General features: G+C 35.6%; 2 protein-coding genes across 2 annotated transcripts in view; one reads left to right on the forward strand and one right to left on the reverse strand.

Moving 5' to 3' along the window:
- LOC136821507 (DNA (cytosine-5)-methyltransferase PliMCI-like) overlaps positions 1–17645 on the forward strand; it is a 62443-nt gene that overhangs the window by 29751 nt on the left and 15047 nt on the right. Inside the window, exons 29-33 of the mRNA XM_067077738.1 lie at positions 5474–5595; positions 5958–6029; positions 7559–7694; positions 9949–10100; positions 11557–11688. Of these exons, the coding sequence (XP_066933839.1) occupies positions 5474–5595; positions 5958–6029; positions 7559–7694; positions 9949–10100; positions 11557–11688 (614 nt within the window). The remainder of the gene's footprint in view (positions 1–5473; positions 5596–5957; positions 6030–7558; positions 7695–9948; positions 10101–11556; positions 11689–17645) is intronic.
- On the reverse strand, positions 11951–17026 carry LOC136821508 (uncharacterized). The gene is made up of 5 exons (XM_067077739.1): positions 16619–17026; positions 14509–14575; positions 13997–14098; positions 13423–13491; positions 11951–13137 (listed from the first exon to the last, which is right to left on the reverse strand). The coding sequence occupies exons 1-5, from the start codon at positions 16942–16944 to the stop codon at positions 12082–12084; spliced, it is 1620 nt and encodes a 539-aa protein (XP_066933840.1). The 5' UTR covers positions 16945–17026; the 3' UTR covers positions 11951–12081.

Genomic DNA, 17645 nt, shown 5'->3' on the forward strand with positions numbered 1-17645 from the left:
TCCTTTAAAAAATTTAAACTGTTTTATGCACGGTGGATCACACCAATTTTTCGGACAAACCTTTTCTACAATATGATCTTTTTTATAAGAGCCTGGCTTAACACGGACTTGCAATACTATCACCATTGTTAAGTCATTGGTTGAAACCAACGGTCTTGCGTAAGCTGATGCAAATTCAATCAAGGGTGAAACGTAAACGCCAGCACCGTAATATCCAACCTTTGAGGCACGAAAACCTCCAGAGGAAATCGGGTAAGCATTTATATCCTCGGTACCGTGAAAAGCGACAGGCCATTGCGATAAACCTCCAAGCCAGTCATCGTCTTCATATTTCCCGTTCACTTTCAATGCATATCTTTTCCAACCAATCGGTCGATAATATCTCTCTCCTCCCCTGTAAAACTCATTATTCGTATCGTCTTCATCACAAAAATCATAATCGTAGGAGGAATCAAGTAATTCCAACCATACACCATCTGAGTCTTTCAAAAAATGAAATTCCTCTGCAACAATCTCCTTTAATTCTTCAAGGCTTATGTCATTGGTGTATGTTTTGGACGGTATCTTTCGCGACATTTTAGTCCCCATTCTTCTTTTACTCCTTTATTCAAAGATTATGCAAAATTAACATAAATTATCTCGAATTCCTTCTTGATCCGGGGATAATTTTGAACTTGTCTATAAGTTTTACACTTGAGTCTCAATAGCTCGAACACGCACGAGGAATACAAATTTGTTCGATTTAAGGTAATTTTAAGTTATAGTGTAAAGCTTAAGGCATTGTTAACTGAAGGGATCATAAAACTTTACGTAACGTTCGAGTTATAGAGACATTCGAGTTATGGAGGTTCCAGTAAAAGAGACTCCAAACTCCACTCAATTTAGTCCCAAGACCCTCCTTTTTTAAAGGTTAGCATTACTCCCTTCATTAGGGCTGAATAAATATTAAAACTGAAAGTTCAAAATAATTCCTAGACAACAGAGAAACATCAACCAAACCAAAGAAAAGTCTATAACCTTAATTCGTTCAATCTTGCTTTATTGACAAAAATTTTTAAAATGAAAGTAGGTTTGAAAATTCCCCTTTTTATTGTTTTTTTTTTATTGTCAACAACAAACATGGCATTTTTGAGAGGATAAATTATTGTCCTATTATTTACATAGAATTGATTATGTTTTAGTTCGAGAAACATATTACAAAATATAATGGTATACTATTAAAAGTTCCCTTACGTACCTTTTCCAGCTGATGAAACTATAATCGTTATATATCATCCATTCTGCCCACACAACTCTCTGCTTTAAATAGATGTATTAAATGAACGATCTAACCATTGAGTTCCAAGTTCGAAGGGCTAGAGGTGAAACTTTAACCCTTCTTAGGCAAGAGAAGTTAAAGCCACCTATTTCCCATCCAAAACGTGCATAGAACGCGCCCTAATCATGACGACGGATTGTATCTAGCGGTGCCTTTGTTTTGGATGGCTACATTTTTTGAAATCTAGCGATAGATGTTAGTTCCAATCCGGCGTTTGTGTGAAAACTACGCAAGAGCGTTCTCGATGGGGAATATGTGGTTTCATTTCCCATCCAGGAGTCTCGCCTCTAGCCCTTCGGGCTTGAAACTCAATGGATCTAACCTGATTGTCCAGTAAAAATAGTGTTATGTCTAAAAACGAAAGTGCAAGTGATTGATTCTAATGTTTATATTTGTCTTTTGTTTTGTTTCAATTCATGATATTCATGACGTAATGTTTTCTTCGGAAAGAACCCGGTTTTTGCCAGTAGTGGCAAATTTTATACGACTTTTGTCTAGTTTAAATTTGTCACTACTGGCTACAACCGGGGTATTTCCGTAGAAAACATTACGTCATGAATATCATGAATTGTTTTGCTTTAGCCAATCACCGCGCTCAAAAACTCATTCAATATTCACTCCAAATCTGGATACAATAAAGATCAAAGCTGTGCATTAATAACTTGGAGAGATTCTCTTACAGAACAATGGCCTGTAGAGAATAAATGCGTGCAATGCGCGAAATCTCGGAATCTGCTTGGAGTGGGAAAGGATTAGGAGGACTCTCTTATAAAGAAGATTGTCTTATTAAAATGTTCTTACCGCTTATATGACCGCTGTTGAGAATTTTCTAATAATAAATATATTAGTACTACTGTGGAATTTTCTGACAGAACTTGATGAGAGTTACCTTCTTAAACAAGCTTGCATGTTTCGTCTCAAATTTCAAATTTTGTCGATGTCCACTTCCTGCACTTTCAAGTTCATGTGATGACAGGGTTTTCTAATCATCTTTCCAAATACCTTACACAAATATTACTAGTCATTTTATTAACACGAGTTGAAAAATTTCGTGTTAACAAAAACCCCTTAATCAAAAGATGGTGCAAATTTCAAGGCCGTTAAATATTCAATCGCACGATGGGTTATTTTTTCTTATTTGGCACGCCCTCGAAGAGAGCAATTAATCGTTAATTGCATCCTGTAGAGAGCAATTAATCGTTAATCACACTCTCCAATGCCGCGCCAATGTTCACAAAATTGATTTTAATGTTTTTTCTTACATTTTTTTTGCATCGAACGTTTTAATTGCATTCGAAATTTATTTTGTGAAAAAGAAAATCAAAAAACAACACTAAAAGAAAGACATAAAGAGAAGAGAAAAAGATTAAAATCTCAGTGTTATTTCTGTAATTTACTTTCCTAACTGGGAAAAAGTAGTGACAGTCATTGTGCGATTAGCTTGTAATCACATAATAACTCGTACAATTCGAAAATTGCACTCGTGATTTTTTTGTTTCAAATTTTCCTCGTCCTTTCGGACTCGGAAAATTAATAACAAAAAAATCACTCGTGCAATTATATTCGAATTGCACTCGTTATCATGTGATTACATATACTAATTGCCTAGTAATATTTGTGTAATAAGGTAATTACATATTTATATCTGAAATAGAAATTCACTTTCGGACACTAAAGTTTGGTATATTGTGAACAGCCGGAATGGTCTTAACTCTACAGTAAGTTTTGTGGGAAGAGATCTTTAAAAGCTAACCTTCATTTTGTGTGATAACTGGGTCCATCGGCCACCTTCAGCCTAAATGTCGATACTATTCCACATACTATAATATACTATAATATAGTGTATATTGGGTTTTTTAGATACACAGGTTGCAAAATAAAAAGTCCGAAGACAAATAAAGCTTTTACTAGAAATTTTAATGTGCTTGTTACATACAATGTGCTTGTTACATGACATTTATTTCTGATAGGTTCGAATTTATTGACACTAATAAAGTTACCAGCTGTATAGGAATGAAATCACAAACTTTTTCGAGTAATATGTTTTGACTGCATAGATATAATTTTGCAACCCGTGTATTACAGATGGTCAGTCGTTCGTTTGTATTTTCTTCAGTGCATATGACTTTATTATACCTCTTATATATATTAGCCCCCTTCTGACAGAGATTGAACATAAATTAAATTGCTAATTGCTTTAGGTTCATTTTAGATGCAAAGGTACGTCACGCGCTTTGGTTATCTGGCAGGTACCAGATGTGGAAATATGCTACGACACGCTTTGCTCTAAAGGTCGGGCATATTTTAACATCTGGAACCTTTGGGTTACGGAATTTCTCCTGACCGCGTTCGTAAAATTTAGAAAGAGTCTGGGGACGGTAAAAAGTTACTAGTGCCCCGAACTAAGAGTGTACATGCAAAAAAAATTTCCCGTGCGATTTCTACATAGTGCTCCGAACTGAAAAATGTAAACAAAGCAGGACGCGAACTAAAAATTTATTGAAAGTGGCTCTAAACCCAAACCCAATTACAGTTCAATTTATAGCAATAAAATGCAAATTCTTTGCTGCTACTAAAATAAATAAGTTTGTCTCCTCACATCGAATGACAATTTCACCTATTCAAGATCTTTCACTGCCTAAAAAAGTAAAAAAGCAATGTCACGAACCAAACAGTTAGAAGAGAGTGGCCATGAGCCAAATTTCATCCCTCAATCTAGTCCAATTTATACAGCAATATGTGAACTTTTTGCTATTTGCAGAATCACTAAGCTTGCCTCAACACACCAAATGAAAATTACACCTGCATTAGATCTTTCACTACCTGAAATATGCATGTCAGCCTCTAAATATAGAGTTAAGTTAGGCGAAACAGGCAAAGATGGTCCTGTTTACCAAAATTGCAAAAAATAAAAGCTTTGTCCCCAAGATATTGATACAATATATGGGAACCTCCCTCCAACTTTGTTATTGATGAAGGAGGATTCTGGCTTTTCCAAATAAACAACACACAGGTCATGATCAACAAGTTTGTTGATGTCGGTTGGGGTTCGGCGGTCCGCTGCTCTGCATGGAGGGCGGTCGACCAGGCTCTAAAGGTCTAAATTGGAATGCAGCAGTTTAAAATTCCAGCATAAAAATTATTGATAAAACTAAATAAAACATACCTGATATGCTTTCTTTGATGTAACCAGTCAACCACCAAAAACAAATAAATAACAAAAGATAATAATCAATGTCAATCATTTTTAACTTGGTGCACTTACTAAGAAATTACACTAGGTACTAAATATAATACTGAAAAAGTAATGAACCTGTCAAGTTTCAATAAATCCACCAAAATAAACCAAAAACAGCCAACAATCGAAGGTTTGAATGTTTCTCAGGACTTCTCAGGCAGCAGAGATTTTCATGCTAAATTCAGTCGGGTGCAACCGATAGTCAGGCAAAAAGTGTAAGGACAGTTAGACACGACTGTGATGCGGGTCATCAAACGATGACTACTATAGGTCTCCGATGGTATATTGGCCCGCTCCTTCTGAGCTTTAGCGTGGGCGGCCGCCAATACGCCATCGGAATATCAGATAAGCGCTTTGGAGACTGGACACTTCAAGACGGCGTTCAAAAGGGCACAGCGGCAATGCTGTATATTACAAAAATATACCCTTTAAACGATACTGATTTTTAAAGTGTCTTTATCATAATGACTCGATGTAATACATTGGAGTCTCTATAGTTCGAACTCGCACGGGGAACTGAAATTTGTTCGAGTTATTGAGATTTGGAGTTATGGTGACGGTTTTATAAAAAATTTGGAGGGACAAGCAAACTTGTTCGAGTTCTGGAGACTCAACTGAATATTCATGTTTCCGACAGTATATTTCATTTCATGATAGATGCACGTTTTTATAAGAACATATTAAGGCTTCGATAGCCAAAATGTTAAGAACAAGTATAAGAACTTTTTAAGGTTTTGTGGACTCGAAAACATCCAATTTCTTGGGAAAATAGACAAAAATACTTACAAAATGGAAAAAAGTTAAGACCAATTTTTACGCTTGAAACTCCAAAAGTTAAAGAAAACCGAAGGCTTCAAAAATTTTGAATATTTTTATAAAAAAAACGTGTCGAAAATATTTTCTTTCTTATATTTCAGACGCCACTATCGAATTCAATGAAAACGTGGAAGGCAAATGTTTCGTATTGTATGCGGATGATGAAGAAGCCAATATTGCAGAATATACGGACGCCGGACCTGACCGCTTCTATTTTAATGAGGTATGTATCTTAGCAGGTTTTTCAGTTTGAAAATAGGATAGCTCGTAAATTTTGAAGTCTCAATTTCTTGAAATCAATAGATAGTAATCACTTTTTATTTTCTACCCGAGTAAACCCTTTACCTAAACAGCTTTTTCACAAAATTTTTCGCTTTTATTTAATGATTGTGATTTATATAATCTCGTTATTTTTCCACCTGAAAAATAAGAATCACTTTTAAAAAGACTATACCGCTTGACACCTCACCGCCATTTTTTCGACTCGTCTGACACCCGCTGTATTGAATTGTCTATATGAACTAGTCATTAAAAGATTTTTACTTAAGCTACCCTACCTATTTGCAAATCTCCTTCTTTTTATAGTCGTACGATGCGGACAGCGAATCCTTTGACATTCCGCCAAACAAAGCGCGATCTGAACTCGCTTATGCCAAGGTATGTATGAAACATATATTCCATAGATCCATGGACTATCAAGAACTCCTCACCAATCTTGTCTGGTTCTACCCAAAACTTAAAGCCTCAGTGGTCGAAATAACCATTTTCGTTGTGATCGGTTATTTTAGTGAATCGCTCGTGTTTAGTGTCACTGGAAGGCCATAGATTGCCATAGTTGTAAAGCTTTTGCTGAAAAGTGTGCCGTGGTTAGTAGGAAATCCTACCTGAGTCACGTGACATTACAATAGAATTTCAGCGCTTGATCAATCAAAAGCTTCGTGGGTTTTCAAAAACAATTGCAACAATATTTTTCCGATATTCACTTTTTTTTGCCTGCGATGGCTTAAAGCACGACATCTAGCCCTTCGGGCTTTTTGAATTTATGCGGAAGGCCGACCATGGTTGGCTTAAAACTGTCTCATTTTGATGACATGGTTTATTTTTAATAATGAATCTTTTGAACGAAGGAAAGATAGATCATTGCATAGCAGAGAAAATGACTTGAAAATTCTAGAATGAAAATGATTGTTCCCAAAGCTAACTAGACCAACATTAACCAAAAAGTATAGGATTAAATATAGATCACTCAAATATTAATGGGTATCTCTTTAAATCTGAAAATTTTCGGGTCGATAACCGACTGCTATTACGACCACTGAAGCCCCCTCGCTCATGAGGCCTAAAGGCCGGTCTCCACTTGCGCGTGCTGCAATTGCACTTTTTGGCTTCAATCCTTTTTGCTTGGATTACGTCATAAAAATGTAGCGCGCGCTCGAAAAAAAAGTCGAACACGCTTCAACTTTTTTCAACCGTTACTTCAGATCGAATTGATCAAATGGAATTGCTTCATTTTTCTTTTGACCAATGGCGTAGAAGCATTGCTTGAAAAAGTGCGATCGAAGCGCGCGCAAGTGGAGACCGACCTTAACACAGGTATATAACTTACGAGAAAATACACTTATTGTTACAAAGGAGCGCAATCCTTCCAATGAGTCTAATTGAATATGAGATTCGAAATCAATACTACGACGTGGGGGATACACACTACGGTGATTGAAATTTGGCGGCAAGGAGTAAAGGCACAAAGCGAATTGTTTTTAAGAGTCAAAGTTGATAATTCAAGAAATAAAGCAACTTTGAGCACTTTCTTTTTGTAAATTTCAAGCTATTAACTTTTCGTGTTTTTTTAACTATCTGCAAAAAAAGAGGCGTAGTGGTCTGGGAGGTCCGAGTTCGATTCCCACTGTAGTACTACGGTTCACAAATTAACACACTTTCGCCTTCGACGTGCTATATGCTCTCCCGTGTAGTTCGAGTGTCATCACTATGCATCATGGTATCTGTGTCTCGCGTGCACAGAACCATCGGTGTCTGGAAAGCGCTAAGCGTTCTGACTTGAAAAAAAGGAGGAATTCCTACTTTCGTAAGGAGCAGGACCCATTCCCCATTGGGGAGGGCTCATATCATCATCTACGAAAAAAAGGAATACCTTCCTTACAATAATTTACATCTGTTACTATTATTAGGCAAGTCGTGGCAAAGGGAAAGGTAAAGCGAAGAAAGGATCAGCTCTCTTCCAAAAGAATACATACAATGTTGAATTTCCCATCTACCAAAAAGTTGATCGATTACGCACTTTGGATATCTTCGCCGGATGTGGAGGTAGAATTTTTAACTGATTTGCTCTTTTAAGGTCTCTTACACGTTTTTTTTATTAGAACATACAAAGTTTTTGAAACCTTCGGATGTTCTTGACTTTTTGAGTTTTAACTGTAAAAATGTTCTTAACATGTTCTTATTTTCACCATTTTGTGAGTATTTTTTGTCCATTTTCTTAAGAAAGTTCGCAAAGCCTTAAAATGTTCTTAACTTGTTCTTAATTTTTTGGCCATTGAAACCACATGTTCTTATATAGTTTGTTCTTATTAAAAAACGTGGATTCAGAATCACAAGTCTTAAAATCAAAATATCATTGTATTCTGACCTTTAAAGCTTTTTTTGGACCTACCCCGGTGGAGGTCCTATAAATTAACCTTTGTCCGTTCGTTCGTCTGTTCGTTATTAGCTTTCCTCATGATTGGCTCGTTAGTTTTTTCTGATTTTTTGCACAAAAATGCATAGCTATAAACCCTCGAATATGACGGATGTTTTTTTTGCTCATGAGGGCTTCTTTTTAAGAATATGTGTGTTTAGACATGAAATTTTGGTTGCTTGGCGTGTTTTTATAGAATAACTGGTCAAATTCGATATTTTTTTATGATCAATTACTTAGGTATTAGCTTTTCTCGAGATTTACTCTTTCAGTCTTTACGATTTTTTGAACAAAGATGCATAACTTTAAACCCTCGAATATGACGGAGCCCGATTTTCAAAAAAAATTTTGGGCAAATTTGGGCCAAAAACGGCTAAAAAAGAGTTTTTTTGGACTTTGTGAAAAATTGGATCATTAATTTTTTCGGATTTTTTGCAGGAAAGTAAGGTACCATCATAGGTAAAATACGGTTCAAGCAGATTTTTCCAAAAAAATTTAGTTGGCTCAAAAAACGCATGTTTATCTATAAGAATCACTATTAATAAGCATACATCAATGTTCTTAGTCAAATTACTCAATTTTTTATGAGATAGATGTTTTTTTTTGCTCATAGGGCTTACTTTTAAAGAATATATGTGTTTAGACATGAAATTTTGGTTGCTTGGCTTGTTTTTATAGAAAAACTGGCCAAATTCGATATTCTTTTATAAGCACACTATCAATTACTTAGGTATTAGCTTTTCTCGAGATCGGCTCTTTTATTCTTTATGATTTTTTGCACAAAGATGCATAACTATAAACCCTCGAATGTGACGGAGCTCGATTTTTGAAGAAAAAAAATTGGGGTAAATTTCAGCTAAAAAACGGCTAAAAAAAGGGTTTTTTGGACTTGTTATTTTCTGACTTTTTGCATGAAAGTAGGTAAAAAAGATGGCTCAAGCAGATTTTTGTAAAAAAAGAATTTTTCAGCTCAAAAACGCATATTTATCTATAAGAATCACTATTAATAAGCATACATCAATCTTCTTAAAATTACTGAATGTTTTGATGAGATGTTTTTTTGCTCTCGAAGTCTTGAATATGAAAGAATATTTCAAGAGCATGAATGTCATGAAATTTTGGTTTCTAAACGTGTTTTTTATAAGAAACAAACGACTAATTTTAATAGATCGTCACTATTTGTGTTCTTAATGATTGTTTAATGGTCACGCTTATGTAGATATCAAATATATATATGTGTTAAATGCATAACCAGGTAGGTCCATAAAAGTATCACTTGTTTTCTTAAAGACCGTCCCCACTTTTCCTTACGACTAACCAGATTTCTTATTAGTTAGTAGGATCACTTGATGTCAAGTTGTATTTGATAAATGACCTTCATAGTACTAACAGTATGAAAGGAAACTTTTAAAAGTTGATGGTTTATTATTGGGCTTTTCCAGAAAAAGTTTTTACCCCACTGTTGAGGATATTGATTTTTCGAAGTATCGAACCCCCTGGATATTCACTCTTAAAAATATGCTCAACCCCCTGGATATCCTCTCTTATAAAGATCGTATTTTTTAATTGAAAAGACACTTTACCCTCTGGATATCCGCTCCCTTGTAGATATTTAACCCCCTGGATATCCACTTTTGAACAAAAATCGTTAACCCCCTGGATATCCGATATCCTCAACAGGGGGTACGGACTTCTTCTGGAAAAGGTCTATTAGTGCGTTTGCATCTACTAATGTTACTTAATCTTTCCCTTCGTTTTGAGCGTAAAACTCTTACTCCTACTCCTAGAGTAAACCTAAAAGCCTGAAAGTTTAACCCTAACTTCACCTGAAAGTACTTTTAACATAGAGCCTTCCTCTTTTTAACCTATTTACTTCTTCATCAGGCTTATCTGAAGGTTTACATCAAGTTGGTGTTGCTGACAGTCGCTGGGCAGTTGAGTTTGAACCATCTGCTGCACAAGCCTATCGTCTCAATAACCCAGGTGCTGTGGTTTTCAATGCTGATTGTAATAATATATTAAAGATGATTATGGAGGTAATTTCCTTTGATAGCATAAGAATAGCAGCTTTTCAAACCATTGAGTTTCGAGCCCAAAGGGCTAGAGGCGAGACTCCTGGACGGGAAATAAAACCACTTATTTTCTATCCAGAACGCCCGCGTGTAGTTTTTACACAAACGCCGGTATAAAACTAAAATCTATCGCTAGATTTCAAAATATGTAGTCCTCAAAAACAAAGGAACCACTAGATACAATCCGTCGTCATGATTGCGGCGCGTTCTATGTGCGTTTTGGTTGGGAAATAAGTGGCTTCAATTTCTCTTGCCTAAAGTTTTGTCTCTAGCCCTTCGGACTTGAAACTCAATGATTCAAACGTTCGGAAAATCTGAAAAATTATGTGGAGAACTCTCATGATGTCAGCACTTTTTCAGTCTTTTTAAGACCAGTTTAAAGAAAGAAACGAAAAACGATCTGAACACAGATTTGAATGAAATTGGCGAGGTTCAAATGTTGAAAAATAAATGAATTTTCAGCAGTGTCATGTCATGCCATTTGCACCACTAGAAAAATTCTTCAATTTTCGACTTTAAAAAGATCTTCAATCTTTATAATTCACCTCGAGAACATCTTTCTTTTTGTCCACATACTTTTGAGACAGACTTTAGATGTAATGGAGATATTCCGTGAGAAAGCCATCTTGAGAGTTAAGGTTAAGGAAGAAATTATGACATTATCATCAATTTATTCACATTTCCCTGCGTTTTGTTTCCCCGCTGAGGCATTTCTAAGAATATAATGAAAATGAAAACTATCATATACTGACAATCATTTTCAAGTCAAAAATGAACTAATATCTATTTTAAATTTAAGTATAATTTTACAAAATAGTTTATCAAGTGCAATATGATTAAAGATAATAATAAGATGTTACAATTTACAAAGCTAAACCTTTAGTTTAGATATCAATCCGAAGAGTCTAAATTTGAGAAGTACATCTTCGGGTGTCAAATTTTCTCTTGGAAACTTTTAGACTTTTTCAGAAAGAAGATATATAGGGGGATTTGAGATTTCGTGTAATTTCCTATAAAACTGTTGGACCGCGTCGATATAGACAGTTTTTGACAAAATACCCACAAAATACAGTCAACTTCTCTCTAATTCGAATCTCTATTATTCGGCTCTTTCTGTGATTTGGACTAAAATATTTGTCCTCTTAGCTGAAAAGTAAAATATTTTTGCAAAATATTATTGACTTACCCGCCCCGAATATCTAACCCCTTTGTTTACCTTAAGGGAAGAAATATTCGCGGAATTTAATATTTGTATTTCAAACAAAAAATGCTCTCAACTGCGAAATTAAATTACGCAAAAATTGCTACCCGCGAAAATTTCTTCCTCTAAGGTATACTCTCCCTGGAATGCCCGATATCTTCAACGCCCCTTTTAAAAGTCTATGTACATCTTATTATATGTTGTTTCTTCTCTTTCAAGGGTCGTGAAACGGATGATTCTGGACAACGTCTTCCACGCAAAGGAGAAGTAGATTTATTATGTGGCGGTCCACCTTGTCAGGGTTTCAGTGGAATGAATCGATTCAACTCAAGAGAATATTCTATGTTCAAGGTGAGATTTTCTATAGTACTGTTAACTGACAAATAATACAACACTAAGATCATGTTCACACGTTACTGTTCCGTTCCGCTCCTCCATATTGGTTTCGGAACGTTTCGGAGCAAAAAACCGGAGCAGTTCCGTTCCGATGAAAAAAAGTGGAGCGAAACCGTTTCGATCTGTTTTGCTTTATTTTAACGTCTTCTTTTTTGACGTTTCGAATTTCGACGTTCACACTTGTTCCGGAACCGTTTCGTTTGGAACGGAACAGAACCGTAACGTCTGAACAAGGTCTAAAAGTCCCTCAGCTTCCTGCAAAGGACCACAAGACCATTCCATCCGGTTTTTGTATCGAATAAAACGGGTGTTCTATCGTTGAAAATTATATTGAAGTTCAAATTGGGTTTAAGCGCGTTCAAATTGGATCAATACTCTGGATTGTATGTAATTTCCCTTTTGGAGATTCACGATCTCCCCATTGATGGGTAATTCTCTTCTCTTATCTTTTTTACTTTGATCGAGAAGCCAAATAGTTTTTAGAGCGATCGGTAGATACGTGATAACATAAAGACACTGTCTATCCCAATCTCTATAATATGCGATTATTTCAGAATATTTGCACCACTTCTCTTGCTTTGTGATTGTATTAAATTCTTCTTGTGATTTGGCTAGTGTCATCGATATTTTTCGCATGGGATTAGCTGGTAGTAAAACAACGTAATCTATAACTTTTCCAACATTCAACACAAGGCATGTGTGATTAAGTAACGAAGACCAATTCTTTGGATAAATCACATTCTCATAACGGTTCAATGCTTCCCTAAATATCTTGAGATAGCTACACTCATCTTCGCTCTTGTAACAATCATCGATAAATTTGAACCATTCACTGGCACCGTTATGATCTTCATAATTCGCATCCACTACAGCGTCCACTAGAGCTGTGGTATACTTACCAAACCATGAACGAGGTTGACTCAAAGTTTTATGAAGAAGACTCATCTGCTCAGCAAATTTTTCCAAAGATGATGACTTCTTCTTTTGTATCTGTAGGTCTTGCTTCAAACTTGATATTGTATTGCCGTTTCTTTTGGTCTCTATATCAATTGCTTTTAACTCGGATGTTTTTTCCAAATTCTCCTTTTTCATCATATCAACATTTATGCCAAAGTCCTGGATGGTATTTTTCTGCTCGGAAATATATCTATTCAGATGGGACTTTTCTTCTTCGATTCTTTCTATGTTTCTGGCGTTGTCTTTGATGACACTTTCTTGTTTTTGAACCTTCTTCTTGAGATCCACATTTTCCTGTCCTAACCTCCCAATACGAATATCTTGGTCGTCAATTTTCTGCTGGAATACAATCCTTTCTTTTACGAGTGAACTGACTGTATTTAAGAGAAGCGAGTCGTGTTTTGGCTTCTCCTTGAGATTATGCTCTTCCAATTTGCCACGGTAGATCTACATTTAACAAAAAAGGATATAATTAAAGAGTTGAGGCCCGTACACAAATTATGGTTTGATGTCAGCTTGTGAACCGTGAACAGATCTTGGGGTCAATTTATTCAAATTGAATGTCGGGGCTCAATTTATTCAAATTGAGAAAGTCGAATCCAGAAATGCATCTTTATGTGATAAAATCTGGTTCTTTTTTTAAGGATTCTAGGCGTACCCTGCTTCTCTTTAGCGACACAAATAATCTTTTTTTTACAATTACTACAGCAGCTCTGCTGATTGTAAACTTACATTGGTCAGGCAGCCAATATCAAAATATGGACACTGAACCACAATGAAGCGACATTTCTTTTCGTGACCCTGAAAGGGAGAAAAAAACATTGAACTTTTATAAACTGGTCTTTTTATTTATGGACAGTGAGCCTTGGAAAGAATCTTTTTCTATTTCATTGGTCCTTAGCAAAAAAAGGTGGTTGTGAAGAAACGCATCTTATTTCATTTGCTTACGCAGCATTTCTAAACTATAAAGAATCCGCGCTGCGCGAGCACAAATTTTAAGACCTTTTCATAAATTACGTCACGAGAAACGCTTACATCTTTTTCAAAATATTGCTATGGTAATGAATTCCCAGAGGAGTTCATAAGAAGAAGTTTACTCTATTTATAAAAGTAACACTTGAAGACTCAAGGGATTTGATCCATTTGATGGTGATTGTTTCAAAACGAGGCATTCGTTTCACTCAAAATAATTTATGAAAAGGCCTATTGACTATTCTGCTTTTATCAGCATAGTCAAAAGGAGCGCCTTTCTATGTCATGAAAAAGACTTTAATGATAAATAAGATGAGTTATAGTCATTTCGTACAACGTAATCCTTTATGCAACCTATCCAATCACAATCTTTTTGCAAACATTTGACTGAGACAGTTGTTTGAGCCATGCGGTCAACAGACTTGACTGGAGTTTTCTGGAAAAGAGAGGAAAACCAGAAAAGGTTACAACAACAGAAGCTTAAAATGTATTTCACTTATTCCACAATTAATCAGAAAGCTTAGTGCTATGTTAATCTAAAGACCCGGGGTACTTAGTCTTAAGGTTTAAGGTAAGGGTCGGTTTTATGACCTTCCTAAGCCTCTATATAATAAGGGTTTGATAAAAAGTCTCAAGATTGGGATTTCCCCCTTTTTGGGAAAAAGGTCCAAAAGGTTTCTTGAACTATAATGAGTTTTTTTGGTCGAGGCTAGGGAATCTAAGGGAAGAGGCATAAGGCCGGACAAGTCATACCTAGCTTAGTGCGTCTTATCTTATTGTGCGTATACAGAGGGGCTATCATGCAATTTTATTTGGAATGGCATTAATAGTATATGGTCAACTTACACTATTAACATCATATTTTGTGATACAAACACTACAAAAAAATTCTGCCTCTTTGTTCTTTCCATCCCTAAAAAAAAAAAGATGGAAAATGTTTACAGTACTTTTCATCAAAACCAAAATACATCGGAGTCTCCATAACTCGAACCTGCACTGGAGTTCGGGTTAAGGAAATTTCGAGATATGGAGTAATGTTTGTTAGGCATTGTGTTAAGGGGTGAGTTCGAGTTGAGGAGAAATTTGAGTTCTTCGAGTTCACGAGACTCTACGGGAATACTACGACGACAATTTTAAAATGTGTTTTAAAATAATGAAGCCATTTTTTAATTGCTCCGGCCTAGGAGCCTTTAATTCTCTCTTCCGACAACGACGGTCAAGAAGGTCAAGACATTTTTTTTGGTTTATCTAATCCGATGATCTATTCCGATTTAATAAAAACGGATTATCTGGATTTCGATAATATTGCGAAAGTATTTAGAAAAAGCTGGCTGCCGAAAGTGGGCTTATCTGCAAATCTCAGTGAAAGATAGTGATCATTTTCATCATTATTCATGATGTTTTGGACATGATTTATGAGAAGTTTGATGCATACTGGTCTATAACAATGTGGAAAGACTTTGGAGAAATTTTGGCCATGAATCGTCAGCTGCTCGAGTGCTTAAATCTTGCATATGGCTAACTTCTCTAGTTTTATTATGGACGCACAAAACCATAAAACTCTGTAAATTGACAATGGAATGAAACTTTCAAACACACATCCATTGGAATTCGAAAGAGAATACTAAAATTACAACATTACAGTGCAAATTTGAAAACGATCTGAGCAGTTTTTGTGGTTTTATTTTCATCATTTTTTGACTGGGCGACCGTTCCTTTTGATTTTTCAAACCCGACACAGATATTTTACAAACATATCACTATGAGAATTCAATAAAGGATACTAAAGCACAATTCCTGTGTAAATTTGAACAAGATTGGAAAAAAATTCACAGTATTATGGCTGAAAATGATCGTTTTGGACTTTGTGTCGTAATTTCATCACGGCTGGCGACCGTTCCTTTTGATTTTTCAAACCCGACACAGATATTTTACAAACATATCACTATGAGAATTCAGTAAAGGATACTAAAACACAATTCCTGTGTAAATTTGAACAAGATCGGAGAAATTTTCACATTATTATGGCTGAAAATGATTGTTTTTTAACTTTGTATCGTACCGTCAACTGCTCCAACTTGGGACAAGTTTACGCAACATGGGACTTGTTGATATCTGGTCTATATTTTCACTTACTGTAAAATCGAAAGAGAAATCGTGTATTTTTTAATACGCGATTCATTAAACTCAAATCTAATGACTTTTGAGGTTCGGTGAAATGTTGGTGGAATGACCCTCCCATGTTGCGTAAGATAGTCCCAAGTTGGAGCAGTTGGCGGTAATTTCATCGCGGCTGGCGACCGTTCCTTTTGATTTTTCAAACCCGACACAGATATTTTACAAACATATCACTATGAGAATTCAATAAAGGATACTAAAACACAATTCCTGTGTAAATTTGAACAAGATCGGAGAAATTTTCACAGTGTTATAACTGAAAATGATATTTTTTGGACTTTGTCGTAATTTCATTGGCTGGGGCGACCCTTCTATTTGAAGATTTTTCAAACCCGTTTTTTCCAAATATACCACTATTACATACACACTATTGTACCATTTTATTTGGTTTATCCTACTCTCCCCCAAGTATTATCCCAACAGAAAAAATAATGCTTAGCTAAAAGCCCGTTGCCTCTAATTTAGGCTATTTTTCTCCCCGAAATTTTATCTGGACAATCGAGTATGAGAAACAATCAGCTGGAAGTTTAGCTCTTCTAAGTGATTACACATGCACTTTCTTGCCTAAAGAACCAACCCCACCTACTCATCCTCGACTAAAAAGTTCAAAATTGGAGCTAAATGAGATAAACATTTAGAAGTCAATATTTCCAAGTTCTTGATTTGATTGACACAACTAACTCAACGAGCTCATCTTTCACATCTTTTAATCTCTTAAGCCGGAGCTTCCAGCTCAGCTGGTTTATTCAATTTATTATTCAAAACAACAATCAATTACCTTTCCGCTTGCGAGATCTGTTCTTTCTCATAGTGTTCCAAGCACTCCTTACACATTAGATGTTCACAAGGTAATTCTGTCGCGTTCCTGATAATACACAAACAGATAGCGCACTCAAACTCCTTCCGATCCGGTCCAGCGGTTTCAAATGGGAACCCAGCTGGCACTGAATTCATCTTCTTGACACATTGCTTGCATTTGTTTGATACAGAGTCCTCTTTTAACGGTGCCATACATATAGAACATTGCGTACTGTCCCCAGGGATAGCACATGCTCCTAGGCTTTGCTGTTCCTCGATTTCTATCTGCTGTTTATTCGAAGCCATAACTTTCTTTTCAATCGATTAGTAAGTTTAATTTCACTAAACAACACATCAACAGCTCATAAACCAGTTAAAACAGCAGAGTGAAGGGTTTTTTACCACTCAAGTACACATTGCATTTTTTTGCAGTCAATGTAATTTTTATCTAAATTTGGGGGTTATGGAATGACAGAGAATGTCAAATTAAAACTAAGACTAAGTAGTAAGTTATATGTAACCACATATAATTAATGCACAATATCAAAGCTTGTGTGAATTGCATTTATATTCAAAATCCATATTATCGATTTTAGCAGTTAATTTCTTAATTTCAATTAATGCAAACCCCCGGTATAGGAAGTGTAAATATGTATATGCTAGAAAACAACTTTCATTTTTTAGTACAAATTCCTCTAACAATGATAGTAGTGACGCAAATCCAGATTTCTTTATTCTATCATCTGTTTAAATATTACTATCAGTTATCGATCTCAAGCGCAGCATTCCGAACCACTTCGTTAGCGCAGCACCCCAACTTTTAGTTAAAGGTTTTATTTTTACATAAGTGTTCCCTTTCATATCAAACACATATTTCATATCAGGGCAGTGTCTGCCTTTTGTTATATTATGCTGATATAAGCGAAAAAAGTTTTCTTTTCCTCTTTTTGACCAATCTTGCTCCATATCTGTGTCAATCCATTTTGAAAAAGACTGTGAATTAAAAT

This window comes from Clytia hemisphaerica, unplaced genomic scaffold (assembly GCF_902728285.1).
Source record: "Clytia hemisphaerica strain Z4C2 unplaced genomic scaffold, Clytia hemisphaerica genome assembly, whole genome shotgun sequence".
In the NCBI taxonomy this organism is placed as follows: Eukaryota; Metazoa; Cnidaria; class Hydrozoa; order Leptothecata; family Clytiidae; genus Clytia; species Clytia hemisphaerica.

Excerpts from the sequence above, each read along its gene's own strand:
- LOC136821508 (XM_067077739.1), bottom strand. The coding sequence starts at position 16,944 with ATGGCTTCGAATAAACAGCAGATAGAAATCGAGGAACAGCAAAGCCTA. Across the intron at positions 13,492-13,996 it reads GTTGCATAAAGGATTACGTT|GGTCACGAAAAGAAATGTCG; the intron begins GTACGAAATGAC and ends TCTCCCTTTCAG. Across the intron at positions 13,138-13,422 it reads ATATTGGCTGCCTGACCAAT|ATCTACCGTGGCAAATTGGA; the intron begins GTAAGTTTACAA and ends TGTTAAATGTAG.